Here is a 27,147-nt window from a genome sequence, read left to right as displayed (position 1 = left end):
ACTCCTCGTAGGGATTTTGATGCTTTTACTGCTCAACTGTTCTTAGTATGTCACTTCCATATTTTGTTTTCTTGTTCCTGTTTAATACAAACATAAGATTATGTCATTAGTGACCATGCAGTGGTCAAGAGGCGAGGCTCAACCCTCTCCTCACTTCTTCATAGTTATACACGCGACATCATAAATGGGTCTAAAGTGCAGCACCGGCGCTAGATTTGAACAATGCCTGTCTTTGTTCAGTTTGTCACTATTTGCATTCCCATTCGGTGTGTCTATATTGAAGTACGTGCGTTCTTGTTACTAGGTAGCAAGAGTTAATGTAACAATGTTAACAGGCTCCAGGGCAAAGATTAGTCAGTCCTTAGGGTGTGTCTTCTGAGTCAATGCAGGGGTCATTTGCTCTGTTCGGTTCTCTTTTCTCTGAAGTTTTCGGCTCTGGGAAATTGAGGGCACCAAGTTTAACATCAATACCTTTGACCATTGTTCACCCTTTTCCTGACAACACCGCCCTTACGTAACACACATTTCCACCAACCCATATCCCACCTCCCGCAATGTAACTCCGTTGCTATGACGACCACATAAACAGCGCTGCCATAGCATTAAAGGGGAAGTCAACCCAAAATGTTTTTGTTTTTTTGGACAATAATATGTTCTATGAAGCCCCAGTAGTCTAAATATGGTATTCTGGTTAATGTTTTTGGAATATGGAGTTAAATCCAACATTTTCTTTATTTTTTAATCAATATCAGAATCCTACGACGGCGTATTAGGGCTACATATACATTTTTTTTAATTTTTTTTTTTTAGAGGGCGGAGGCAATATTCAGAGAACAAAAAACTCGCAAATTTGCGACTTTCTAAAGTGGCAAATTTGTGAGAAAAAAACTCAGAAACTTACGAGAAATACACATAGCATACTACATGAATGTTTGCACCAATACTTTTCGGTCGGGTTTTCAAATAAGGAGATAGCAGAGATTAACCATATGATGTTAAGCATTCGCTCTTTGAAGCATTAATGGGTACGGCCAGCAACAAAGACGCTTTGCGAAGGTCCACACCATGAAGAACAAGCATTTACGTTAATTTGTTAAAATGTATAATTACTTACCGGTACATTTATGTTTCCAGAATTATTATTTACACATCCATCGATTTCGGTATTTTTTTTCTACAAGTATCTCAGTTGATGTATTGAATCTGTTGCTCCCCGTCATTCACTTGCGTTTTAAAGTATACTAGCTTCTGATTGGTTAGTGCTTGTCAGCTGACAGGGGACCAGGAAGTAACTTGTTGTCACTCTAGCTGCAGTGTATGCCGTGTACTACGGCCCGGGGGCCATTTGTGGCCCGACGTCCATTTTTCAGCGGCCCGCGACATATGCTAAGAATGGCATTTGACTTAGTTCAAATAGAATAAACAAAACAAAAATGTTTGGAGGTGGTCAAAGTAAGAAGGGAGGGCATCAAAAAAACTGGTGCCATTAAAGGTTATTTTAGTTAACTAAAACTAATGAAAAAAGTAAAATTCAGGAATCAATATTGTTACCGAAATAAATAAAAACGAAAATGCTTTTTAAAAAACAAAAACTAACTGAAACTACATTTTATGTTTACAAAACTAACTATCATTATAGCAAAGATGTCCTTCGTTTTAATCTTTGGTAGTTAGTTTAATGCATGCCTTTGGTGATGATTTTAAATGTGATTTTTCGTAGATTTATTTTGATATAAACCGGAATAATAATGTTTGAAAGTATGTCACACAGAAGTGACGTAATCTAGCAGCAGCCAATAGAAAAGCACCAAAAGAAACATCGCTCCCATGGTGTTTTTTAAATATTGCGCACAAGTAATACACTTTAAAAAAAAAAAAAAAAAAAAAAAAAAAAAAAGCGAATACTAATACTGAAACTAACAAACTAAACTAAAATTAAGCAGTTTTAAAGAACTAAACTAATAAACAGAAACACACTAAAAACTAATAAAAACTAACTAAAATGAAAAATTCCAAAACTATAATAACCCTACTGCCATATTACAAATAAATTGGTTTATATACTGTAGCATTTTTCTAAATATGCAAAAGCACAAATAATTGATTTGTACAATTTTTAGGACTAAACACAATTTCTCTTCATAACATTATGTGGCCCTTGTGTCCTTCTGATTTTCTGTATGTGGCCCTCAAATGAAAAAGTTTGGACACCTCTGGTTTAAATTAAGAATGAATCCGTCTCCATCCTGCCTTTCACAGTCCCATCAACCACCAACGAATCCTCAAATGATTAGACTAGAGCTATGCTACGTATATTTCTTGTAAGTTTCTGAGATTTTTTTCTCGCAAATCTGCCACTTTCTGCGTCATAACTTATATTCTACTGTAGAATATAAGTACCTTACTAGTCTTAAAATGACATATTACATTTGTAAAGTTTCTAGTCAGGTCACATATAACATATCGTCAAGTAATGTTTAAGGTTGACTTCCTTTTTAAGATTCAGTTTGAAAAATGACACAACTTGTATTCACCAGCAGGTTTATTTTTTTAGACAATCACAAGCAAACACACACATACAGACATTTCTTCTGTTTTATGAACTTCAACACAACCTTTCGTCTCCTCTCGGTCTCAAGCGCGGCCTTCCACTTTCATCTTCTGTCAGTTATTTTTGAGCACAATCTCACTTCTCAGGTGTAACGGCTATTATTAGCGTGTATGCGTGTGTGTGCATGTGTTTGTTGTCTTGCCAGCTGGAATTTCGAGCCTTTTAGCTGGAAGTGCGCACAGTGGTGGTTTTGACTGTGGTCTTGGAGCTCCCTGCGAAGAAGATGAGAAGGGAAAAAAATGGCAGTGTTTCAAGTTTCCATGTGGTTATGTAACGTATCACTGCATGGTTTTAAGCATCACTTACCTGAACCAATTGGCCTTAATTGCGAAAGGAAAGAGAAAAAATGAACAATGAATGCAGTGTTCAATATGTATGCTCTCTCCAAATATGTCTTTTTGGATCTACCTGGATTCCTCTGAGTCCAGCAGGCTCCTGTAGGTCGCGATCTCCTGCTCCAGCCTGGTCTTGATGTCCAGCAGCATCCTGTATTCCTGACCCTGCTGCTCGATGCTGACGCGCACGTTGGCGAGTTCTGCCTCCAGCATGTTGATTGTGTTCTGGAAGGAGGCGAGCATGGCGCTGTAGCGGGCTTCCGTCTCTGCCAGCGTGTTCTCCAGCGCCCCTTTCTATAGGAAAGAAGCACGTGATGGTATCTGGCGCCGTGGCTACGTTGTGAAGACTTTTTACTCATTGGCCGTTTTGAACTCTAATGACCGACTAGACCATCACATTCTGAATTCCTTCCCTTTTCTTCAAGCTCTTTAATGTCTACCAGAATCTGAGCAGACTGTGAAATGTTTTCCTCTCCCAATCTCCCCCCTCCACAAGCCCCCACCACCCCCAACCGCATTCTTCAGTAAAGCCCTCCTTCTGCACCCTTTATCACTGTCTCCATTTCCCTGGACAGGGGAGGCATCTGGGGATTTTGCTCATATAAGGCAAGATTGCGAGGAGGCCGTCTGGCTTTCGTCTCTCACCATGCTGAGTTGAGACTGCAGCTCGATCTCCAGGCCCTGCAGCGTACGTCGCAGGTCTCCGATTTCCGTCTTGGACGTCTGGATGCTTTCTGTGCTGATGGTCACTTCCTTGGTCAAGGTAGCCGACTAGGGAGAGGAAATAATCATTAAACCTGTATAAATAAAATAATGACTTGCCTTACCTTCTCATTAAACCACGCTTCCTGGTCGCGGCGGTGTTTATCTGTGATGGTCTCATACTGGGCGCGGATTTCTTCCAGGACTTTGTTGAGGTCCTGTTGGGGTGCGGCGTCGACCTCCACATTGACGGTGCCGGACAGCTGTGATCGCATGGCTGCCAGCTCCTGAGCAGCAGAAACAAACAAAACGTTAGCATTTTCAACTTTGTGTGAGGGAGATCTCTATGAAGCGTCTGGTACCTCGGCGTGGTTCTTCTTGAGGTAGGCCAGCTCATCTTGCAGGCCTTCAATCTGCATCTCCAGGTCGGCTCTCGTGAGAGTGGTCTGGTCGAGCAGGCGGCGCAGGTTGGCGATGTCGGCCTCCACAGATTGCCGCATCATCAGCTCATGCTCGTATCTGTTTTGTCAAAGAAAGTGGAATAAACTTAATGTTTGAAATACAAACGCTGGTTAAACATACTACTTAAGGCATAGGACTTTTTTTTCTTTTTTTTTTGCTAGCAATTTTGTGACTCTTTTTTGCAATTTTGCAGACATTTTATGGTAATTCTTGGGATTTCTTCTTTTGGACAATTCTGCCTTTTTCAAATACATATTTCTACATAAATATATACTACATGGCAATGTCTGCATTTCTTTTGTTTTTGGACATTTTAGTTTACTTTTTGAACATTTTCTCTTCTCCATTTTTTCAGTACATATTTATACATAAATATATTGCATGGCAATTTCTAACTTTCTTTTTGTTTTTGGACATTTTAGTTACTTTTTGAACATTTTTTCTGCCTTTTTTGCTAGCAATTTTCTGACATTTTTTGGGTGGGCGAGTGGTGGGTTGTAATTTTTCATACTTAGATTTTCAGATATTTTTAGATTTTTCTGCTTTTCTGTCAAATGTCTGCCATTTTTGGCAATATGGGAATATTATGGTCATTTTCTGCTTCTCTTTTTTTGGACATTTAATAACTATTTTTGGACATTTTTCTGCCTTTTTGCTAGCAATTTTCTGACTTTTTTTTTTTTTTGCAATTTTGCAGACATTTTATGGTAATTCTCGGGATTTATTCTTTTGGACATTTGGACTTTTTAAAAAAATATTTTCAGCCTTTTTCATTCAATTCTCTGACATTTTTAGCAATTTCATGGACATTTTTTGGTCATTTGTTGGACATGTTTAAGTAACTTTAAAACATTTATTCAACTTTTTCCAAGAACTAAAAAAAATTTGGACATTTTTTAAATACTTAATTGTTCAGGTCTCAAACTGTTGGAGGTGGCCCTTGAGGACTAGAGTTTGATCCCAAATCTTTCTTACTTGGTTCTGAAGTCATCAGCAGCCAGTTTGGAGTTGTCAATCTGGAGGAGGATGTTGGCATTTCCGACGGTGGCGGCCATGATCTTAAATGGACAATTTAATAATTAGTCAGACGCTTCTGCTATCAGACACACCCACACTATGACCCCAAAACAGCGTGGTCACAGTATAACATTTGTAACCCCGTGTCGGTTTACCATGGCAATGATTAACAGTAGTGCAAGCTCACCTTGTCCTTCAGGTCATTGATAATGGCCCAGTAGTTGCTGTAGTCCCTCTCGGCCGCGGGCCCCTTCTGCTCGTAGTACTCTCTGATCTGCTTCTCCAGCTTGGCGTTGGCAGCCTCCAGAGAGCGCACCTTCTCCAGGTAGGTGGCCAGACGGTCGTTCAGGTTCTGCATGGTGGCCTTCTCGTTCAGCTGAATGGCGTTCTGGTCCAAGGCGCCGGACAGGTCGAAGGAGGCCGCCCCGCCGCCGTAGCCGCCGCCGTAGCCGCCTCCGTATCCGCCGCCGAACCCGGATGAGACGCTGTGCCTGGTGGAAGAGGAGATGCGAGGACCTCTGAGGCTCAGGCCGGACAAGCTCTGAGCCTTGGGTGCGCCTCTGGATGAGTAGCTGTAGCTCTGCCTGCTCATGATGACGGGCCCGCCGGAGATGCTGTAGCTGGACTGCATGGCTTGAGAGTCTTTCGAGAGAGGAGACGAGAGGAGTTGAACCAGGAGTGAAGTTGGGTAGCGGCGAGCGGGCTCCTGATATAGCGCTGGTCCTGGGGCGGGTCTGGCCAGAGGGGAGGGGAGAGAAGGCGGGAGTTTTGGCTCTGCCGATCAGCACTGGCTTGACACAACCACCATTTGTTTTCCTTTAAGGACCAATGGGGTTTTTTCCCTTTCCCTCTATGAGGGCACGCTCATGGAATGTGTGAGTGTGTGCGTGTGTTGCTTTTGTGTCCATGTTCAAGAGAGCTTGGCTTCTGCTGGGGTGTGTGCGTGTGTGTCACCTTTAAAATTTCTGCATGCTTATCTAAATACCTGCTAGTCTACTTTCACTCATTTCAGTTTGAATATTCGCATGCAAATATGAAGTCACTTGCTGCTTTATTTTTCTGACTCTCGACAGAGTTCACATCACACACTGAGCAAATAACACTGTTGAAACAGTTGGGTCAAAAATAAAACAAAATGGGTCAAGAATTGATTGATCGACCCAACTTTTTGAGTTATTTATCTCAAAAGGTTGAGTCAAAATAAATGAATAACCCACAAAGCGGCCCAATTTTTTGGGTTGTTTTTTGGGCTATTCATTTGACCCAACTTTTTGGGGCTAATTGAATAACCTGATTGAATTGGGTCAAAAATGAACCAAGTCAACTTTTTAAAGTTAATAACCCACAAAGTAACCCAGTTTTTTTTTTTTTTTTTTTTTTTTTGTGGGTTATTCATTTAACGCAATTTTTCAGGTTCATTGAATACCTCAATTGAATTTGATTTAAAAAAAAAAATAAAAAAAAATGAACCGACTCAACTGTTTGGGGTTGGGTTCAGTTCTGTGGCTTATTCATTTTATTTTTGAATGAATGCAATACCCCAATAGAATTAGTTAAAAAAATTAACTGACCCAACTTTTTTAGTTATTTAACCCAAAAGCTTGGATCAATTAAATTAATTTCCCACTGAGCAAACTATTTATTTATTTTTTTAATCAGTTATTTATTTGACTTAACTTTTTGGATAAATTGAACCACCCAATTTGAGTTGTTTTTGACTCAACTGGTTTTAGAGTGTAACTTTTTTTTTCTATCAAACAGGATAGCTTCATCCTTGCACTGTGTGGGAAGAAGGGAAGTTTTGTAAGTAAACTAGCGCCAGTGACCTCGTGGCCAACATTGAATTAAAAAATTACTTTTCATACTTACTGACAAGCCCACAAAAAAGGAATCTGAGCCTCCATTGTTCACCATATCACACCCGACATCCCCCCTCGGTTCCTGTGTGCGCGTTAACATGTGTGCGTGTTCTTGAGTGTGTTGATTTTGGCCCCTGTTTCGGCCTGTTTTTGGGGAGGAAACGGCGCGTATAAAGGGATTGTGTGTCGTTCTTGTGTGTGCACGCATGGCTGCTGGAGTGCAAGTGTGTGTGCAACTCCTTATCTGAGTTTTGGGCTGTGGGCCAACTTGCTCTGCGAGTGGAGATGGGAGAGGCCTGTGGGGTCATCACCCTCAGCCAAAGGGAGAAGTGACTCATGCCTCTTATTTGTTGCAGGAGCAGGGTTTGGTCTCACTCGACTGTGAGAGATCTTTCACTCATATGTTTCATCAAACTCTCCTCAGTCATTTAGTGATTGATTTGACTTTCACTGAATGATGTACGATGAGCAAACTAGTTTGCATGCCGTTGTGCTTCGAGGAGGGCATTTAAAAAGTAGTCTTTGAAAAATCTAAATTGCCAAGATCTGCCCTCTGGACTTTGCTTGCAAATAAGCAATGAAGTACTGTTGCAAGCAGTATGGAGCAAAGTTACCTCATAGTGATGCAAAGCTGATTTTAACATTCATTGCTGAACTCTTAAAATTTGATTGTGTTTTTAACAACTTGTGACTAGTTCAGTTGCCTGGAGACAGCTGGGATAGCCCACAACCCAAGCGAGGATAAGCAGTTCAGAAATGTTAGCTAGATGGATAATAATTATCAATATGGGACACAAAATGTATTTCATAGTAAAAATCCATTTGTTCATGTGACCTCCCATAACCACTTGTTTGCCTCTCACTTGCAACAAGGAATAATGTATCCAAATTGGTCAAGATTGCATCCCTTAATTGTCTCGCAAACAGCCCAGGGTGCTTCCCGCCTTTTGCGCAAAAAAAAAAAAAAATGTTGTGGCCAATGTTAGTATTTCAAAATGAGAATAAATGTTCTTCCAGTAAAGTAAGTAGGCAAACACTCATCTGCTATTTCTGCTTCAACGCAAAATGACATGCAAATGTCATTTTCAGTCAACAAGTGGTAAAATGGCCGCCCCCTGAGATGGATAAAAACAGCTGGATTTTGCTGCATAACTCATATTCCACAATGTAATATTTATCAGAATGTCATGTTTAGACTAGTGAGGTCACATATAACATATTGTCAAGGAATGTTTAAAGGCGGGGTCTTCCGTTTTCACTCAGGAAAATGCACTATATAAATACAAGATGTATATCCATGAACTCCTTCTCAAACTACACCTCTGAGCTTCTGTTAATGTGTGGTGGTGATTTTTTCCTAAACTCCCAACCCCCCAGCCTGATTTTGCTATTTTGTGTTTGTTTACCCCTCCAGCCAATCGCAGAGCAGTGGGGTGGCAGGGGGCGTGTCACTCACTGTCTGTAGACGGGGCTGGGTGAATTCGTCGGCTGCATGACGTCAATCCCGCCGCAACTTGACAGCAAGCACGGATTTTATGTATTTTTTATTTATTTATTTATTTTCACTTACTTGCTCACACTTGTGGGGTTTTAGGAAAAAACACCACCACACAGTAACAGAAGCCCAGAGGTGTAGACTGAGAAGGAGTTCATGGGTATACATCCTGTATTTATATAGTGCATTTTCCTGAGTGAAAACGTGAAACCCCGCCTTTAAGTTTGACTTCCACTTTAGACATGTTCAGTATTTCAGTTAAAAATCCTTGTCATCAGGGAGAAGTGAAGACATGGTCTCTCACACATTTGAAAATCCATTGAATTGTCAAAAGTCATTTTGTGTGTTCCATGCTTTAGAGTGAAAGTTGACTCTAAAAGGAGAACAAAACTGTTGGAGATGCTGCCTGGTGTGTTTGCAGTCAGTGTCCCATTCAAGTGTCGCTCACAAAGCAGAAGTATCTGTCAGTTTTGACAGACTTATAGACTGAAAAACAAATTATTTATGCACTGTAAAAGTTTGACATGCATTTCACTCTGCACTCACAGCATTTTCATGCCATGTGGAAAGTGGGCGTTTTCACCCCAAACCAAATATGACTCATTCTTACATAATTTTTTAAGTTCCCCATAATTATTCACTCCAGCATTTATTTTTAGTACAATTTGTAAATTCAGATTGCAGTAATTGTGGTGTGTCAGGCACCCATGCGTTGTGTGCGTGTGCATGTACGATTTTGCAACCATTTTCAAAGGAACTTCAGACTCCTACGACCTCGGCATGAGTCAAACAGGATTTGGAGCAAAGTCTGTATGGAGAATAAAGCCCCAAAAGACTGCAACCCGTACACCAGTCGCATACCGAAATAGAAACACACACATTGTCTTGAAATTTTACTGTACTACCCACAAATCTAACAAAACATTCCTGCTGTCTTTATCTAAATCCTTGTGTACTTTATGGGAGTGTTGGGTTGTCATAAAGTGCACGACTCTGTGAAATATCTTCTGCCCACTCCCTTTTTCCAACACCAGCACCTGGTCAAAGAAGTGAACGTTAGCTGAGCTCACTGCATACTTGAAGCAAACACATCCACCTGGGTAGATTTGGAGTCGGCGCTTACTTTTCTCATTTCATTTACTTCCAGAGTTATTACTGTACTTGTAATGTCTTGTGAAAGTCACACCACATTCATTTCGTATCTGAGATGTTGGGCTGTAAGTTAATTAGCAAGTTGTCAGGGAGAGAAGACAAATGAATACAATGGAACGTCCAATGCTGATCGAGCTCTGATTAGCTCAGATTTCAAGACCGGACCAGAGTTCAAAAAATGCTTATTAATTAACGACACAGACTGGATTCTGAGCCTTCATTAGGGAGTTACCCGACTTAATTCACCATTTACGCCCACCACTATCATCTTGCAATTTTTTCATTTGGAGCAGTTAAGAATCAACTTTTATCTACTGACATGACCGAAATATAAAATGTTCAAATCCTATACATTAGGGCTGGGTTTAAATAATCAAATAATCAATATTGAATAAATATTCCTTTTTAAGCCTGGTATTGATCCATAAAACCACGAATCGATTATTTTAATATATTTTGTTCCCATTAATTCATAACAAAATAGATTTTTAAAGGCCTTTTTTGTATCGTACATTTTCTTGAAATTTATGGTTCACAAGAATTTAAAAGTATTTTCTTGCATTTATAAAATACCTGACTTATTTCACTTTAAAACTCATTTGCTCCCCAAAAATATATAAATAGCTTCTATTTTAAATAATACTATGCTCCCAAAAATGTATTGATACGTTTTGTTTTCTTTTTTTTATGCTAGAGTATGCAGAAGGCTTTGATGCAGCCTCTGAACTGAAGAGAATGTTTGAAGCAATTATTACAAAAACGGCCAGCAGGTGGCAGCTGAGTATAAGATATCAACCATGTTGCAAAAAGCTGTTTTCCCCAATGTTTTCAACAAGTTGGTGAATAATGATTAAACTTAGCTATGTTCTAATGCTAATTGCTGCAAAACGGAGACAGATAGAAATATACTTCTTTTTTTTCCTGATGAAAGAAAAGACTAGTTTTCTTTTGGTAGGTTCCATGTTTTCATCGCAATGGAACCCAATATTCTGTGGGCTTTTCAAAATCAGTCAAAATCCAGTAAAACAGCCAGGAGCAAAGGGGGTTGCTGCAGTGAAAATGGCTGCAAGTGAATGAGTTAAGACAATTCCAAATCGTTTACATTTATATTTACTATTATTGAATCAGAATTGTGAAAATATTTTCATCTCATCCTTGCTGATGTTAATGCTTGTGTAACACTTCAGTGATCAATATCCAAACCTACTATACATCATAATACTGATTACTATGTATAATGATGTAATGTAATAATATGTGCAGATGTCTGCAGTTTGCTCATGGAACATGCTTCTTGTTCTGACCATTCCAAACAGAAGATGTAAAAATGATGACATCATAGAGGGCCAGCGGCACGCCCATGACCCTGTGAAGACAAATTTTAAATCTGCTTGGTTCCAGAAACATTCTTCATGTCGCAATTACATCACCCATCACCACTGATTCTGAAAGCCCCGGGAAGATTAAATGAACATGTCGGGACACGGAGGCTGCAATCTGATTGGACAGAAGTTGCTGATTTATGGTCTGACATCATTCACAACTTAAAAATTTCTCTCTAAATCCACAGAAAAAAAGCAAAACAGACATTCCGCTGTTGAACATTGTGTCCATTGTCTTCTGATTTTTCACAGGCCTGTGAATGAAAGAGAAAATCACAACAGGAAGTCTGTTGTCTGCTTCTGCGTATCGCATTGAAGTGAATAGAAGCTCTAAACAGTATCTGTTGTTTTGTTGTATCCCAGCAACAAGTGGCGCGTGTCACTCACTACTACACCTGTTTGAATGCCAATTGTCTTCCAGTCTGGTTGCATTCACTTACCTGGAAGCTACATCAACATTGTCCCTTTCATATGAATGTAGGGTAATGTTCACTCTTTGAGTCATTGTCTTCTATTTATTCATGAGACTATTTTTCACCAGATTTTCTCAGTCATGTGAATTGTTGCATGCTTGCATCTCTCCAACACGTCTCCCCACACAGCAGCGTTAGCAGGTCTCTGTCGGATCCACAATGAATCATAGCAATACATTTCTGCACACTCCTCGGAGCCTGCTGTCAACGTACCACACGCCACACCCCACCGCAGGCATTATCACATCCTGTTCAACTATTCGGACTGCGCTGTGCAATATCTTCCCAGCATGGAACATCTATGCTAAAAGTCCAGCACACACAGTTATTGACATGTGCATAGTGTGTGCGTGCTCTACGGTATGTGTGTTAAACATTCACCAGCATGACAAGTGCTCATAACTGTCATCTGTTTTAATTTAGGTATGAACACAGTTGTGTGTTTGTCTCAATAGATATCTTACCTTGAATCATTCAGTATTTTAATAATCATTTAAAAAAAAAAAAAAAAGATTAATGAGGAGTCAGGGCCTTACATAACAGACCTAATTACAATATTTTTATAAAATAAAAGTGGACTATGTTTCTGGTTGTTATACCTACAACTTGTTCCACAGAAGTAATATTTACTTTGGATCTCTTCTTCCTGTTGTCGCTAACATTGCAACTTGGCATAGCGAGATAAAAAATAAATAAAAAAATAAAAATAAAATAAAAGACAATATCCTAACATCAAAAGGTTAAGCTAAAGTATTGATATTTCCTCCAGATGCTTTTATTTGACTTGACAAACACATCATCTCATCCCAACAGTGCCACACCCTTCATGAGATCAGATTCCGCAACACCCGAGGTGACTTTTACTATTACACAGCCTCCTCTAGTGGAAGATCATCAAATGCAGGCAGACCAAGAAAACTGAAGAAGAGGAACTGGTGTGTGGGGTCTTTGTTTTCCGTTTTAGATTATTGTTTGAAATGTAATGATTTAAAGTTCAACCACCACACATGACGAGGTCGATGGGTCTTTACTGCACTTATGTCAGTGACGTTCCTAGCTTGAGTGGAACCCTTATGTCATGACCTGTTGGACCTGCCGAGTTTGTGTCTCTTTGGCGCCCTCTGCAGGCGTTTTCGCGTGGTTGTTTTTCGGTTGATTTCAGCCGTGTTCCGGTGGGTGATCATATGACGTCTTGGTTGGTAGTGGGCCGTGTGCAGATCACTCACTGGTTTGCGTGCTGGCGACATTTTCACGACTTCCTGTGTTGCTTGTGCCACAGAGGAGCATCGCCTGTGAGTTTATCTTTTTCCTTTGGTGTTGGTTTCATTTATAAAGGGCATTTGATATTTTGTTTGCGTAGCCGGCACCAGTTATGTTGCAGTTTGTCCACAGCTTTGTATCGTCATTATTATTATTGTTTATGCATGTATATTTGAGTGGCATAACACTGTATTGTATGTTTATATCGTTTCAGTTTTACAGAATACAAAGTAGAAATGTTGAAGACAACAGTAAAACGAAAACTTACTCCAGCCTCTTCATTTTTTCCACTTTGACTGTTCGCTATCTGTCAATTTGTGTTGGGCACACACATTGAGGACAGAATAGTAAAAAGGCGACTTCACAACGACACTACAGCATCAAGGAAAGGGAAATACTGTTTAAGATCAAAGCTATAAAGAAAATTGTTCACATTCATTGTTGGAGGAACTCAATCAACAATGTCACATGCAAGTGAAGCTGGACAGGAACAATTACCCATCGGAGATGATTTTTCAACAGGAAAGCTCACTTCTCCCAAAGCAAAATCCCAGTATTCTTTCTCCACCTCCTCAACTTCCTCCTCAGCAAGCAGGGCAGCAGCCAGAGCCCGGGCTAAAGTTGAAGCGGCACGTGCAAGTGCTCCCTTCATCCAGCGAGAAGCAGAATTAAAATTAGCAGAGGCTCGTCTAGCTGCACAACTGACAACTTTACAACATGAGAAAGAAATAGCTGCAGCTTTGGCAGAAGCTGAAGTCTTCGAAGCAGCAGCAGAAGCGGAAGCTCGAGAGGACAACAGGACTCGCTGCGACTCTGTTCATGCCACCATGCAGCGTACCCGCGCCTATGTTGAACAACATTCCAAATTACACCTCAGTGATGAGGAGCCTCCAAAACTTGACCCATATTCACCATCCTTGTTGTTACCCAACAAACAAAATGTACAAGCAGACGAAAAAGAGCAAAACCCTATAATTGAAAGCAGCACCTCTCCCACATTGGCAAAGATTAGTGTTCCTACGGCAAGGCAGCCAGAGAGGGCTACGCCAGTGGTTCGCCATTGCTACATGGCAGACGACAACGGAGCACAGCAACCCAGAAGGCCAGTGCCAGCAGATCACCGACAACCCACTGCTAGCTCTCCCTTCACGCGGCCAAACAACAGCAGAGCTCCATTACAGCCACATATTGACGACAGGACTGATATGAGTGATATCACAAGATACCTAGTGCGTCGTGAACTTGTGAACTCAGGCCTCATCAAGTTCAATGATCGCCCAGAGAACTACTGGGCTTGGAAGTCCTCATTCCAGAATGCTACAGGAGGGCTTAACTTGAGTGCCAGCGAAGAACTTGACCTTCTAACAAAATGGCTAGGAAATCAATCTTCAGAGCACATCATGAGAATTCGTTCTGTGCATGTCGTTAACCCTGCTGTAGGCTTGGAGATGGCATGGAACCGCTTGGAGGAGTGTTATGGCTCCCCTGAAGTCATCGAGAGGGCTCTTTTTGAGAGGTTAGAGAACTTTCCCAAGATCAATTTCAAGGACGCTTTAAAGCTCAGGGAGCTTGGAGACCTACTAAGGGAGTTAGAGTCAGCAAAATCTGAAGGCTACTTACCTGGTCTCTCATACCTGGACACTTCCAGAGGAGTTAAACACATTGTTGAAAAACTCCCATACAATCTGCAAGAGAGGTGGTTAGCTCAGGGTTCTCAATACAAAGAACAGTATAATGTATCCTTTCCTCCATTCGCTTTCTTCACAGATTTCATATGCAATGAAGCAAAGAGAAGAAACGACCCCAGTTTTACTCTTCCAACCAGCACTGCAGCTCCATCCAGCAGTTCCCATAAGTCCACCACGGTTCAAAATAGGCCTGATCAAGCGAAAGGAAAAGCAGGAAACTTTGAAAAATATGTATCTGTTCACAAGACTGAAGTTGCATCACAACACTCAGCTTCACAGTCATACAGCACAAACAGCAAGCCAAATGACATTGATAAGCAGTGTCCTATTCATAAAAAACCCCATCCGCTGAAAAGGTGTCGAGGTTTTCGAAGCAAGCCGCTGGAAGAACGTAAGGCTTTTATAAAGGAGAACGGCATCTGCTTTAGGTGTTGTTCCTCTACAACTCACCTAGCAAAGAAATGTGAAGCGGTCTTGAAGTGCACCGAGTGTCAGAGCGACAGCCACATTGCTGCACTACACCCAGGACCTGCTCGTTGGGAGAGCAGCAACCCCTCGTTTGAGCACGGCGGGGAGAACAATGGAGAAGCAAGTCAGTCAGATGTCACATCCAGATGCACAGAAGTGTGCGACAGTGGGAAGGAACCTAGGTCTTGTTCCAAAATCTGCCTGGTGAGAGTTTACTCCAAGGCACACCAAGACAAAGCTATTAAGGTCTATGTTATTTTAGACGATCAAAGTAACAAGTCATTAGTGCGATCAGAATTCTTCAACCTCTTCCAAATTGAAGGAATGGACTCACCATACACATTGCGCACATGCGCAGGTACTACTGAAACCTCAGGAAGACGAGCTACAGGATTCATGGTGGAGTCCTTGGATGGTATGACAAAAGTGGCGCTTCCCACACTCATCGAGTGTAATCACATGCCCGATGATCGGTCAGAGATCCCAACACCTGCAGCTGCACAGCATCATGCTCATCTGAGGTCCATAGCCCACAAGATCCCATGCCTAGATCCAGATGCTCAAATATTACTCCTTTTGGGACGCGACATCCTTCAGGTGCACAAGGTCAGAGAGCATCGCAACGGTCCTCCTAACGCCCCCTATGCTCAGAGGCTCGACCTTGGCTGGGTTGTCATCGGCAATGTCTGTTTGGGATCAGCACACAAGCCAGAGTCTGTCACCTCTTTCCGAACCAACGTGCTTGAAAATGGGCGCCCGTCTCTCCTGTCCCCATGTCCTAAGCACCTTAAAGTGAAAGAAATGTTTTGCAACACATTTGATGACGGCGGTCTTGGCAACTCAATCTTTGAAAAGACCAAAGATGACGATAAAGTGGGCCTCTCCATTGAAGATAGGTTGTTCCTCGAGCTGATGAATAAAGAGATGTTCATGGACAACACCAACAGTTGGGTAGCACCACTTCCATTCCGGTTTCCACGCCCACGACTCCCAGACAACCGAGAGCAGGCTCTGAGTCGCCTTGCTTCCCTTCAACGCACCCTAGCAAAAAAACCTGAAATGAAGAGTCATTTCCTGGACTTTATGCAAAAAATCTTTGATCGTGATCAGGCAGAACTGGCTCCCACTTTGTCAGAGGTAGACGAACGATGGTATCTACCCATCTTTGGTGTATACCACCCACGTAAGCCAACTCAAATCAGGGTCGTCTTTGACTCCAGTGCGCAACACCATGGCATCTCGTTGAACGATGTGCTTCTAACCGGTCCAGATTTGAACAATACTCTGCTCGGAGTCTTGCTGCGTTTCCGAAGAGAGCAAGTGGCTGTGATAGCGGACATAGAGCAGATGTTTCACAGTTTCATCGTAAGGGAAGACCATCGAGACTTCCTTCGGTTCTTCTGGTTCAAAGACAACAATCCCTGCAACGAAATCGTCGAGTACAGAATGAAAGTCCACGTATTCGGCAACAGTCCGTCACCAGCAGTAGCCATCTACGGTCTTCGTCATGCAGCACAACAGGGAGCAAGTGAATACGGCATGGACGCTAAACACTTTGTTGACCGAGACTTTTATGTCGACGACGGCCTTAAGTCCCTTCCAACAGCTGCAGAGGCCATCAGCCTGCTTAAGAGGACACAAGAGATGCTAGCTATCTCCAACCTGCGGCTCCATAAGATAGCATCAAACAACCCTGAAGTCTTGGAAGCCTTTCCTCAAGGTGACCATGCAAAAAGTCTACAGAATTTAGACTTTGATGACAGTTCAGACCACATCCAACGCAGCCTCGGGCTTAGCTGGGACCTCAAACTTGACCTCTTTACATTCAGAGTGGAAACTGCAGAGAAACCATTCACACGGAGAGGCATTCTAGCTACTGTAAACAGTCTTTTCGACCCTCTTGGACTTGCTGCGCCAGTCATCATTCAAGGGAAATTCCTACTGCGAGAACTTACCAGTGGCGACGTGCTCGACTGGGACAGTCCTCTTCCTGACGAGAAGAAATCTGAATGGAAAGTATGGGAAAGCTCCTTACAAAGTCTGAGTAACCTAAAGATTCCAAGAGCTTACACTCCTAGTACTCTTACCACCGCCTACAGGAAGGAACTCCACATCTTCTCAGATGCTTCAATTAAAGCCATAGCAGCTGTAGCCTACCTAAAGGTGTTCAGCAGCACTGAAAAATGTCACACTGGCTTTGTCCTAGGAAAAGCTAAACTAGCTCCTGCATCCGCCCACACAGTCCCGAGATTGGAGCTGGGAGCAGCTGTATTGGCAGTGGAAATGGCGGAGTTGGTGGAGAGAGAATTGGATGTCAGTATAGATACTATGCAGTTTTATACCGACAGCAAAGTTGTTTTGGGATACATATACAACCAGACCAGACGGTTTTATGTCTATGTCGCCAACAGAGTACAGCGAATCAGAAAATCCACCAAACCTGAGCAGTGGCACTACATCTGCACCACCAAGAATCCAGCAGATGTTGCCACACGATCTGTACCTGCAGCTGAGCTTGCTGACACAACCTGGCTCACCGGGCCTCATTTCCTGTCCCTTCCTGAAGACGTGTCTACTTCAGAAGAGGAGCCTTACCACCTTGTTACTCCAGATCTGGATACAGAGGTGCGTTCTCATGCTACTACACTGTCTGTTCTTCCAGCTACTCTGGGCTCTCATCGATTCGAGCGGTTCTCATCCTGGAAGTCACTGGTGCGAGCCATTACATTCTTGACACACATAACTCAGTCGAGACGCAGTGCCTCTAAAACCCAACTTCAAGATTGTAGCGGTTGGCATCATTGCAAGAAGCTTCATACAGCAGAAGAGTTGTTCAAAGCAGAAATGCTTATCATCAAGTGTGTGCAAGAAGAAAACTACAGAAAAGAATTCTCTTGCTTGGCTGCCAGTAAGAACATTTCAAAAGACAGTTCACTGAGGAAACTGAATCCTTATGTCGATGATGATGGTCTTCTAAGAATTGGTGGCAGGCTCAACCAGTCTGCACTTGACACAAGAGAAAAGCTGCCTCTTGTCATCCCAGGCCGCAGCCACGTTGCGATGCTACTCATCAGGCATTACCACGAAAAGGTCAGACACCAAGGCCGCATCTTTACAGAAGGCTCTATCCGTACAGCAGGATTCTGGATTGTTGGGGCCAGAAGATGTATAAACTGGGCCTTGCGCAAGTGCATCACATGTAACAAGCTTCGTGGAAGAACTGTCAAGCAAAAGATGGCAGATCTGCCTCCTGATCGCCTGAGCTCCGAGCCACCCTTCACCTACGTCGGACTCGACGTGTTCGGTCCTTGGAGTGTCGTCACAAGACGGACCCGTGGCGGTCAGGCTAACAGCAAAAGATGGGCTGTGCTTTTCACATGCATGAGCACACGCGCCGTGCACATAGAGTTGATCGAGGCAATGGATACATCAAGTTTCATTAACGCCTTGCGCCGTTTCTTCGCTCTGCGTGGACCTGCGAAACAAATACGTTCCGACTGCGGAACCAACTTTACAGGCGCCTGCAAGGAACTGCAAATGCTCGTAACAAATCCCGAAGAGCCCAATGTCAGGAAGTACTTGGCTGATGAAGGCTGCACTTGGGTTTTCAACCCTCCCCATTCCTCCCACATGGGGGGAGTTTGGGAACGGATGATTGGCATCTCTCGACGAATACTGGATTCCATGCTTAAGCAAACTGGCCTTTCACGCCTCTCGCATGAGGTGCTGTCAACCTTGATGGCAGAGATTGTGGCGATCATTAATGCCAGACCGCTTGTGCCAATCTCTTCGGACCCGGACTCACCTTTTCTTCTGACACCTGCTTCACTCCTGACACAGAAGGTGTGTACTTATCCTCCTCCTCCAAGAACCTTCGACAGCAAAGACCTCCATCGCCAGCAATGGAGACAGGTACAACACCTGGCCAACATCTTTTGGAATAGATGGAGACGCGAATACCTGCCAACACTTCAAAGCCGTGGCAAGTGGCAGGACATTCATCCTAATTTGAATGAAGGCGACTTGGTCCTGCTGAAAGACAGCCAGGTGAAGCGAAATGAGTGGCCGATGGCTCTCGTCATAAAAACGTTCCCTGATCGGGATGGGAAAATCCGGAAGGTCGAACTCAAAGTTACGAGATCTGGGTCAGCAAAGACTTTCTTGAGGCCAGTCTCCGAGACGATTCTTCTGAAGAGTGCGGAAGACATGTGACACAGTTAGCTATTTCATTTTGTGTTTGTGTTTACAGATAGTGGTATTTTATCATACCAGGCAGGGAGTGTCATGACCTGTTGGACCTGCCGAGTTTGTGTCTCTTTGGCGCCCTCTGCAGGCGTTTTCGCGTGGTTGTTTTTCGGTTGATTTCAGCCGTGTTCCGGTGGGTGATCATATGACGTCTTGGTTGGTAGTGGGCCGTGTGCAGATCACTCACTGGTTTGCGTGCTGGCGACATTTTCACGACTTCCTGTGTTGCTTGTGCCACAGAGGAGCATCGCCTGTGAGTTTATCTTTTTCCTTTGGTGTTGGTTTCATTTATAAAGGGCATTTGATATTTTGTTTGCGTAGCCGGCACCAGTTATGTTGCAGTTTGTCCACAGCTTTGTATCGTCATTATTATTATTGTTTATGCATGTATATTTGAGTGGCATAACACTGTATTGTATGTTTATATCGTTTCAGTTTTACAGAATACAAAGTAGAAATGTTGAAGACAACAGTAAAACGAAAACTTACTCCAGCCTCTTCATTTTTTCCACTTTGACTGTTCGCTATCTGTCAATTTGTGTTGGGCACACACATTGAGGACAGAATACCTTACTTGTTTTGTTCGTGGTCGAGTGCGTGTTTGTTAGCTTGGCAATTTTAATGAGTGCGTTTAAAGTTGCGTGAGCGATTTTTTTCCCCCCACAGCGGCCATGCACATCGTTCTGAAACACGTCGTAAAGATTCATTTACTTCCCACGGCACTTACAAAATAAAAGTCTTGACACGTTCCAGCTGTCAATGGTTTATTTGTGATGAGGTGCAGCAACAACATTTCATTTAACTCATTCACTCCCAGCAATTTTCACAGAAGCAATCCCATTCGCTCCCGGCTGTTTTACTGGATTTTGACTGATTTTGCAAGGCCCACAGAATATTGTGTTCAATTGCTATAAAAGCATGAAACCTATCAAAAGAAAGATTAAAGTCTCTTCTTTCATCAGGAAAAAAAATTGTTTTGCAGCAATTAGCATTAGAAGAGAGCTAAGTTTCATCAGTTTTCGCAAATCTATTTAAAATTGTAAGTAAGTGAGCTTTTTTTTCTACATGGCCCTGATTGATCTCCTTTGCAACCGTTCTTTGCAGTTGAGAGGCTGCATCAAAACCTTCTGCATGCTCTAGCATAAAAATAATAATAATAAAAAACGTATAAATACGTCTTTGGGACACTTGGAGCATTAAAAAACGTATTTATACGTTATTGGGAGTAAATGAGTTAAATGACACTTTCGCCTAAATTAAGCTGGAAAAGCACACGTTTTTTTGTTTTTTTTTTAATGACAGAATTCCATCGTGGTTATTTACCTCTGCATATATTTTGATGTAAAAATTGCTATGCGAGACCGCCTATTTCGAGCCTTGACTTAGTGCGATAAAAGGTGTTTTATGATAATTTTGGCTTGATTTGCCATCGTACTTACTTTTTTATGGTTTAGATCCCACATCCTCCAAGCATATCCTATGTACAAGGAGAGCACAATTTCCTATTGTCATGCTGTGGCACCATAGAAAACCATTTAATTTAGCAATATTTGTACTTTAAGGGCGCCTTAATGACATACACCTGCCCAACAATGTCGCCCTGTGCGGCTGCGCAATATGCTATTCAAATATTTGCTGGAGTACCAAGACTGACCTGTGAGAGGCAGCATGGTTGCAGAGAGCATCCAGGCTGCCAGAACATTCAAAGAAGAAAAAGTAATCATCCTAGCAGTGTTTGTAGTAGAAGTAGTAATGAGATTGTGGTGAATGACTTGTAAGATAGTGTTAGACAAACATTCACTTACCACAACCATGTTGCTGCTTTTGTGTCTGGCAACACCGCAAGCTCCAGCTTGTTTAGTAAATGGCTGTCATTCTGTTGTTTTTTTTTGTCACAGTAACAGTTGGTCAGTGTTGATGTTGACAAGTACACATGTAAGGATTTGCCATTGGAAATGTTTATTATGGTTGCAATCCCATTGTGTTCCAAACAGACAATGGAGGAATAATCTCTCTAACAGACTGCACAAAATAATCACTCAATATAACCTTTTAGAGACATCTGATAATAGGCCTTTGTTAGTTTATAGGGAAGGGAAATTCTCAAATGTGGCCCAAATGTTGATTGGTGTGCACCCAGTCTAACAAGTGAGAGCTTTAACTTGACCCCCAGTCGAACCCACCGTGGAACAATTAAAGTCATTGAAGTGACAGTGGACACATGCTTTTCACTCTCTTCCTGCGATACACACACAGACACTGAAAGTATGTCGTTTTGCAGAAAACCTCCACAGTGTGCATGCCTGCGTGTGCACAGCGAGGACTCGAGGAGGTGCAGAATGTGTCTGAAGAAGAAGTAAATTAAGAGCTGAGAAGACTGAAGGCAAAATCAGCTTTTGTTCAGAGTTCAGTGAGTATTCAATCTGTCCGTTCCTTTGTTGGGAGGAGGAAGAGTGGGCGTGCCGTGAAGGACTGCTGGGGGTGTTGATGCATACTATGCCAGGATTGGTCACTGTGCCGTTATTCTTTAAGCTTGCCTGACAGTGACACCGCTTGGCCTTTAGACGAGAATCATCTGTGAATTTGGACCAGGGTGTATTGTATGTTGGCCCTAATAACAATTCAATAAGAACGGTTTACAACTCTTTTCTGCCAGTGAAGCCTCGATATATTTCCCCATAGTTTGACTTGTGTTATATCAAACATTTCTCATACCACCTCTTCAAAAGTATTACTTTTCAACACTCTCAGGTGTGCAGCTGTGGCAACACGAGAAAGAGGCAGTGGCAGAAAAAAGAAGCACAGTGTCATGACAGACCTGGCCAGCAGATGGAGCTGGAGTTGAAAAAGTCTTGAAACTGGATCATAACGGGGAAGCGTGTAAATGTGTCTCACATGCGTTTGGAATAATTTCCTTAGTCTGTGTCCCTCAGACTGTGAATAAATGGAATTCCTGCCAACTCTCCATGTCCATTCTCTTCTATAAGAGGCACCATAGCCCACTGCTCCAAATTGCTCAAGTTTCGAGCCCAAACTTCGTTTCAGGGAGAAAACAGGATGATTATGACATGAGACAACACGGAAAATCGGACAGGGAATCATGTCATGCTATGATTGCTATGGATACCTTATTTGTAAACTGTTTTGTTTTTGTTTTGTTTTTTTCCCATTAGACATGAAATTATCTGTTTTAAATCAGTGGAAGTTGTGCACTTGATTAATGCATGTTCCTCTTTAAGAACATGGTAAAGTGGTATTACTGTATAGCTGAGATTTTTATTTTATTTTTTCATTATTGTATTTGATATGTAATATATTATAATGTTTTATTTGTGTATCTATTATATATGTTCTATTTTTATTACCATTGTTCTACCAAAAGTCCAAATTAATGTACAAATTATGCTTGATGATTGATGCGTCTAAAAGAATTCTGGAGACGGGGACCAATAAGCCTTGGCTTCAACCCGTCAGCCTTTCCTTTGGATGTTCTAGAATGATGTTGCAAATGATGGTCGGTGAAATCTGTTGTTAATAATATGTCCGAAAGAAATTTATTTGATTTTTTTTAAAAGGTGCTAAAATCTTAAGTCTCTCACAGAAGTCTCTGTATAGAAAAAAATATGTTCACAAAATAATTAAGGGCAGCAAATGAAGCTGTGCGTGGATGAAGAAAGTGAGGGGACCACCTTCTATATTCAAAAACCTACCTACATCAAAAAAAAAAAAAAATTCATTTGGATGTTTCATTGAAAAAAGAAAAAAATAATAATCTTGCATCAAGCATCACAAACTTAATCGTTTGACATCTGAGGCTCCTACTGAATATTATTACTCAATTTTTCTTTTCATTTTCACCACTAAAAAAGGACTCAAATGTGTATGACATCATACTGGATGGGTCAACGATTGCCAGGTCAGTAGGTGGCACTCAAGAGGTGCTCCTCCAGCTCGAGTACCCAGAGCACAAATAAAATGTATTACAAAATGACTCGGTTTGGTGGCACTTACTCGACTCTAAAGCAAGCAGCAGTTGTTTGACAGCCACAATTCGACATGTCAATTCTGATATAAACCCCACCCCCCATATGTGACATGTTAAATTTTTACACCTAGATCATCTCCTGACACCTATTAACATGTCATAAGTAACTTTCTACCATGAAGAACTAACTCATTGTGACACCAAAGGGTGTTGTGTGGCATGAGCAGGCAAGCAGGGTGACATTTTTGTCATGAGTATCTCACAGAACAAAAGATCTCTATAATGAGCTACTAAAAGAAAAGCATAGAATTAAGAAAGTTGTTTCACAGGCCAGCCATGCTCATCGTGTTTCTGCGTTAGTGGAGAGGATTGAAGCCTGCAAATCCAGATTACAACTGTGGTCAACATGAAGCAGACCTGCAATATGTACGGAAGAACCTGCAAAATAGAAATACAGAAGAAGAAGAAGTGCAGAAAACAACAATCACTATTTTAACCAGCATGTTTTCTTTTGTTGATTCATGTTCATGGACGTGTGCATTTCAGCAGTGCCAAAACAGGTCAGGCCAGAATGATCTTGCGAAACCATTCATTCCGTACAGACTCTGCTATCTCTATTATTTGCCAGTTTGGTTAAATGAATGGATTGCTTGTGTTTTGGAGATTATTATTTCTTTCCGTCTATGAAGTGAGGCCGGCTGCAGACTGATGAAGATGAGCTCACACGTTCCCGACACTTGACACTTGAAAAAAAATCTAGTAAAGTTTTCCTGGTAAAATGTACTTAGAATTTCTGAGTATATCAACCTTTACTAGGTTTTTTCAAGTAAATGTCACTCTCCATTTTTAAAGTGTAGACATTGGTAGGATGACTTTTGCAGTAGATAGTGCTTTCAACATACTTAATCTCAGTAAGTTTTTCCCCACGATGCTTCCACAACTTTTAAATAAACTATCGGTAAATGAATGTAAATGTAGTTTGCAAAAGTATGATTTGCTCAATGTAAATGTCATATTCTGAGTGGCCTTTTTTTTTTCTTTTTCTTTTCTTTTTTTTTCTTTTTTTGCGCTTACTGAGCAGGTGTGACAGCTTCTTAGGAGACAAGAATGTTGTCTCGGATAATGTAAATAATGCTTCCATACAACAAAGCTATCAAAGTTGGGTCAAAAGTAACCTAATTAGATCAATTATGCACTGATGCACTTTATGGGCCAATTTGACCATACTTTCTGGTTGTTTTATACAAAATGACTTTTATTTATTTATTTATTTATTTATTTATTTATTTATTTATTTATTTATTCATTCATTCATTCATTCATTTTGAAAAGAACCCCAACAATTTGGTTAAATTGACCCAATTAGATGATCTGACTCATCTTTCTGGACTGTTTTATACAAAATGACCAATGTTTTTTTAACCCAAATTTGGGTCAAATTAACCCGAGTAGAAGATCTGACAAAACTTTATGGGTTGCTTTTTATTATATGGACCTTTTTTTATTTTTTTTTTTTTTTTTGAAAAGTTGGATTAAATTGACCCAAGTAGAGGATCAGTCCATATTTTTACCCATAGTTGGGTTATTATTGACTCAACTGTTTTTAAAGTGTAAGTCCTGACTTTTTCCATTTCATCCACTTCACAAGCACTCAAAAGTCGCAGTCAGTCTTTTGAAGTATTGCTTAATAATGTAATGTAACGGTCTTCTGACTGGACTCTCTCAAAAGAACATGAGACAATTGCAGCTCATTCAGAACGCTGCAGCTCGAGTTCTGACCAAAACAAAGCGATCAGAACATATTACTCCAGTACTTAAGGATTTACACTGGCTCCCTGTCAGCTGTAGAATCGATTTTAAAGTTCTGCTACTCGTCTATAAATCACTAAATGGTTTGGGTCCTGAATATATCCAAGAAATGCTGATTGAGTACAAACCCAGCAGGGCTCTGAGATCTACAGACTTGGGCCAACTAGTGGAACCCAGAGTTCGAAGCAAACATGGTGAAGCTGCATTTAGCTATTATGCTGCACACAGATGGAATAGGCTACCAACAGAAGTGAAGTCAGCCCCGAGTGTAAATGCTTTTAAATCCAGGTTAAAAACTTTGCTTTTTTCTTATACCTTTGATTAGGGACTTTTAAACAGCTTTAATTAAGTGTTTTTTTTTATTATTTTAAACTTCCTTATGTTAAATGTTTTAAAGATTGTTGAATAATGTTTTAAGATTGTTATTGTATGTTCTTTTTAGTAAATTTTGTAACCTATTTTTATTTATTTTTCTCCCTCTGAATGTTAAATACTGTTTGTTGATGCTTATGTGTTGTCTTTCCTTGTGTAAAGCACATTGAGTTGCCTTGTGTATGAAATGTGCTATACAAATAAACTTGCCTTGCCTTGCCTAATAATTGCATAATTTGCATCAGCTCTTTTGCAATAGTCAGTTTGCAAGCATAGATGCAGAATTTGTTTGTTCTTATATTGAATTTGGTATGACTTAATAACAATAATGAAGATCATTGTTTAAAAAAAAAAATCAATATACTTAAAATACATATCCATCACAGAAGTGTAGATACATTTTCTTAACCATGTCAGCACTTGAAAGTACTTAAAAGTGTGAGTATACTGAGAGTTTTCCACAATCTGCTTGTCAAGTTAGCACAACATTCCCAAAAGTCTTTGTAAGAAGAAAAGCAACAGCTGAGGATATTCCACAACGGTTATCATCGCATCTGTCATGCAGAGAGACGTCACACCGGTTATCAGGCTGACAGGCGACAAGAGACCTTATCAATAATGACAGCAGTCAAGCAGCACGGCTATGTTGCTCAACGAGATGAGGCCTTCAAAATACAAACACGTAAGTGATCATTTTCCGGCGAAGACAGGATGTTGTTTCTGGCTGTTGCTGACGCGTCACATTAGTATGTTTAATAATCAGCATCTCTGGTGAATAAGGTTCATGTTTTTGCCATGTTATTAGACATTGTTGTGAAAAACAAAGATGTATATGACAAAAATATGGTATATACAGTATGTGGTATCCAGTAGTGATGTTTTGCAATGTTAAGATTAAGATTGTACAGTGCATACCCTGCATTTTTTTCTCCCTATTAAAATGTAATGTATGATGTATGATGATGCAGTGAGCATTTCAGTCATTGTACACAATGAATCATTCATCAAACTCATCAGAGAAGTGTGAGTTATGTATTAGTGCACTGAGCTGACCTCGTTACTGAGCCATCATTCCTGACATGTTCCTGCTGACGGTATGTCTTGCCATTTTTGTCAATGTTTTCATTTCCAATACCAGGTATTGTATTGGGCCGATACCCAGCGCTTATTTCAAAGTATCAGTACCCACACAGGCACCTGATACCAGCATCAGCCACCCTCTTGTGGCCGTTTTATGATGAGGAAATAGACATTAAAAAGTAGAAGAATTAAAAAATAAAGTATATAGGTCTCTCTTGAAATGTATCTGTCATTGTTTTGAACCTGGAAAGAAAGTAGTTAAAACATTTTATTCTTCACTTTTCCAGGATAAGTGTAACCCAGTTTTGAGTTGGATAAAGATCAAGATAAATTTCAAAGAAGAGTATTTGCAAACAAAGCTCACAGGCTTCTCAATGTATGACAGGAATGCTTTTTAGCTTCAGTTTATGCATACCTGCACTCACACAAATGTACGAATTGTATTTGCTTGTCGTTCAATCTTGCATGTTGAAGTCCACCCGGTTTGTGTGACATTCGGACGTGAAAGTACTTCAACGACTCCACAAGCATCAGTAAATGCAATCTTGCACATTTCTGCTCTGATATATTTGACTTCAATAAGTTTGGTGTCGACTTTTGGCCCTTGTTTGGCTGATGTGAAATTGTCACCGCTGTGTGTAATTTTTGTCACAGTGGTGAGCATACATTTTGAGTCAACATTTTCCAACATTTATCCTATAGGTGTGTGTTAGTTAAAGCGTCTTGTTTTGTCTGGGAATAAATACACAAGG

At 41.1% G+C, this 27,147-nt stretch overlaps 2 protein-coding genes across 3 annotated transcripts; one reads left to right on the top strand and one right to left on the bottom strand.

Annotated features, from left to right (window-relative positions):
- Positions 1–2,524: 2,524 nt before the first annotated feature.
- LOC144021228 (keratin, type I cytoskeletal 13-like) lies at positions 2,525–5,820 on the bottom strand. The gene is made up of 8 exons (XM_077525344.1): positions 5,315–5,820; positions 5,086–5,168; positions 4,011–4,167; positions 3,774–3,935; positions 3,592–3,717; positions 3,020–3,240; positions 2,918–2,931; positions 2,525–2,823 (listed from the first exon to the last, which is right to left on the bottom strand). The coding sequence occupies exons 1-8, from the start codon at positions 5,756–5,758 to the stop codon at positions 2,774–2,776; spliced, it is 1,257 nt and encodes a 418-aa protein (XP_077381470.1). The 5' UTR covers positions 5,759–5,820; the 3' UTR covers positions 2,525–2,773.
- A 6,749-nt stretch (positions 5,821–12,569) lies between these two features.
- On the top strand, positions 12,570–22,156 carry LOC144020964 (uncharacterized). 2 transcript variants are annotated; one of them, XR_013284010.1, is made up of 3 exons: positions 12,570–19,402; positions 21,431–21,559; positions 21,901–22,156. XR_013284010.1 is itself a non-coding variant. In XM_077524897.1 (2 exons), the coding sequence occupies exon 2, from the start codon at positions 13,210–13,212 to the stop codon at positions 19,114–19,116; it is 5,907 nt and encodes a 1,968-aa protein (XP_077381023.1). In that variant the 5' UTR covers positions 12,570–12,780; positions 12,963–13,209; the 3' UTR covers positions 19,117–19,637. The 2 variants fall into 2 exon arrangements, 1 of the variants encoding a protein (XP_077381023.1); XM_077524897.1 differs by lacking the exons at positions 21,431–21,559; positions 21,901–22,156 and having other exon boundaries at positions 12,570–12,780; positions 12,963–19,637.
- Positions 22,157–27,147: the final 4,991 nt, after the last annotated feature.

This window comes from Festucalex cinctus, chromosome 6 (assembly GCF_051991245.1).
Source record: "Festucalex cinctus isolate MCC-2025b chromosome 6, RoL_Fcin_1.0, whole genome shotgun sequence".
NCBI classification, from domain to species: domain Eukaryota; kingdom Metazoa; phylum Chordata; class Actinopteri; order Syngnathiformes; family Syngnathidae; genus Festucalex; species Festucalex cinctus.
The sequence above is the reverse complement of the archived record's forward strand: the minus strand, read 5'-3'. Positions and strand labels throughout refer to the sequence as shown.

What these genes read in the sequence shown, in the direction of transcription:
- LOC144021228 (XM_077525344.1), bottom strand. Translation starts at nt 5,758, where the DNA reads ATGCAGTCCAGCTACAGCATCTCCGGCGGGCCCGTCATCATGAGCAGG. An exon ending in GCTGATGACTTCAGAACCAA is followed by an intron (nt 4,168 to 5,085) that starts GTAAGAAAGATT and finishes TTGACAAAACAG; the next exon opens with ATACGAGCATGAGCTGATGA. An exon ending in TCAAGAAGAACCACGCCGAG is followed by an intron (nt 3,936 to 4,010) that starts GTACCAGACGCT and finishes TCTGCTGCTCAG; the next exon opens with GAGCTGGCAGCCATGCGATC.
- LOC144020964 (XM_077524897.1), top strand. Translation starts at nt 13,210, where the DNA reads ATGTCACATGCAAGTGAAGCTGGACAGGAACAATTACCCATCGGAGAT.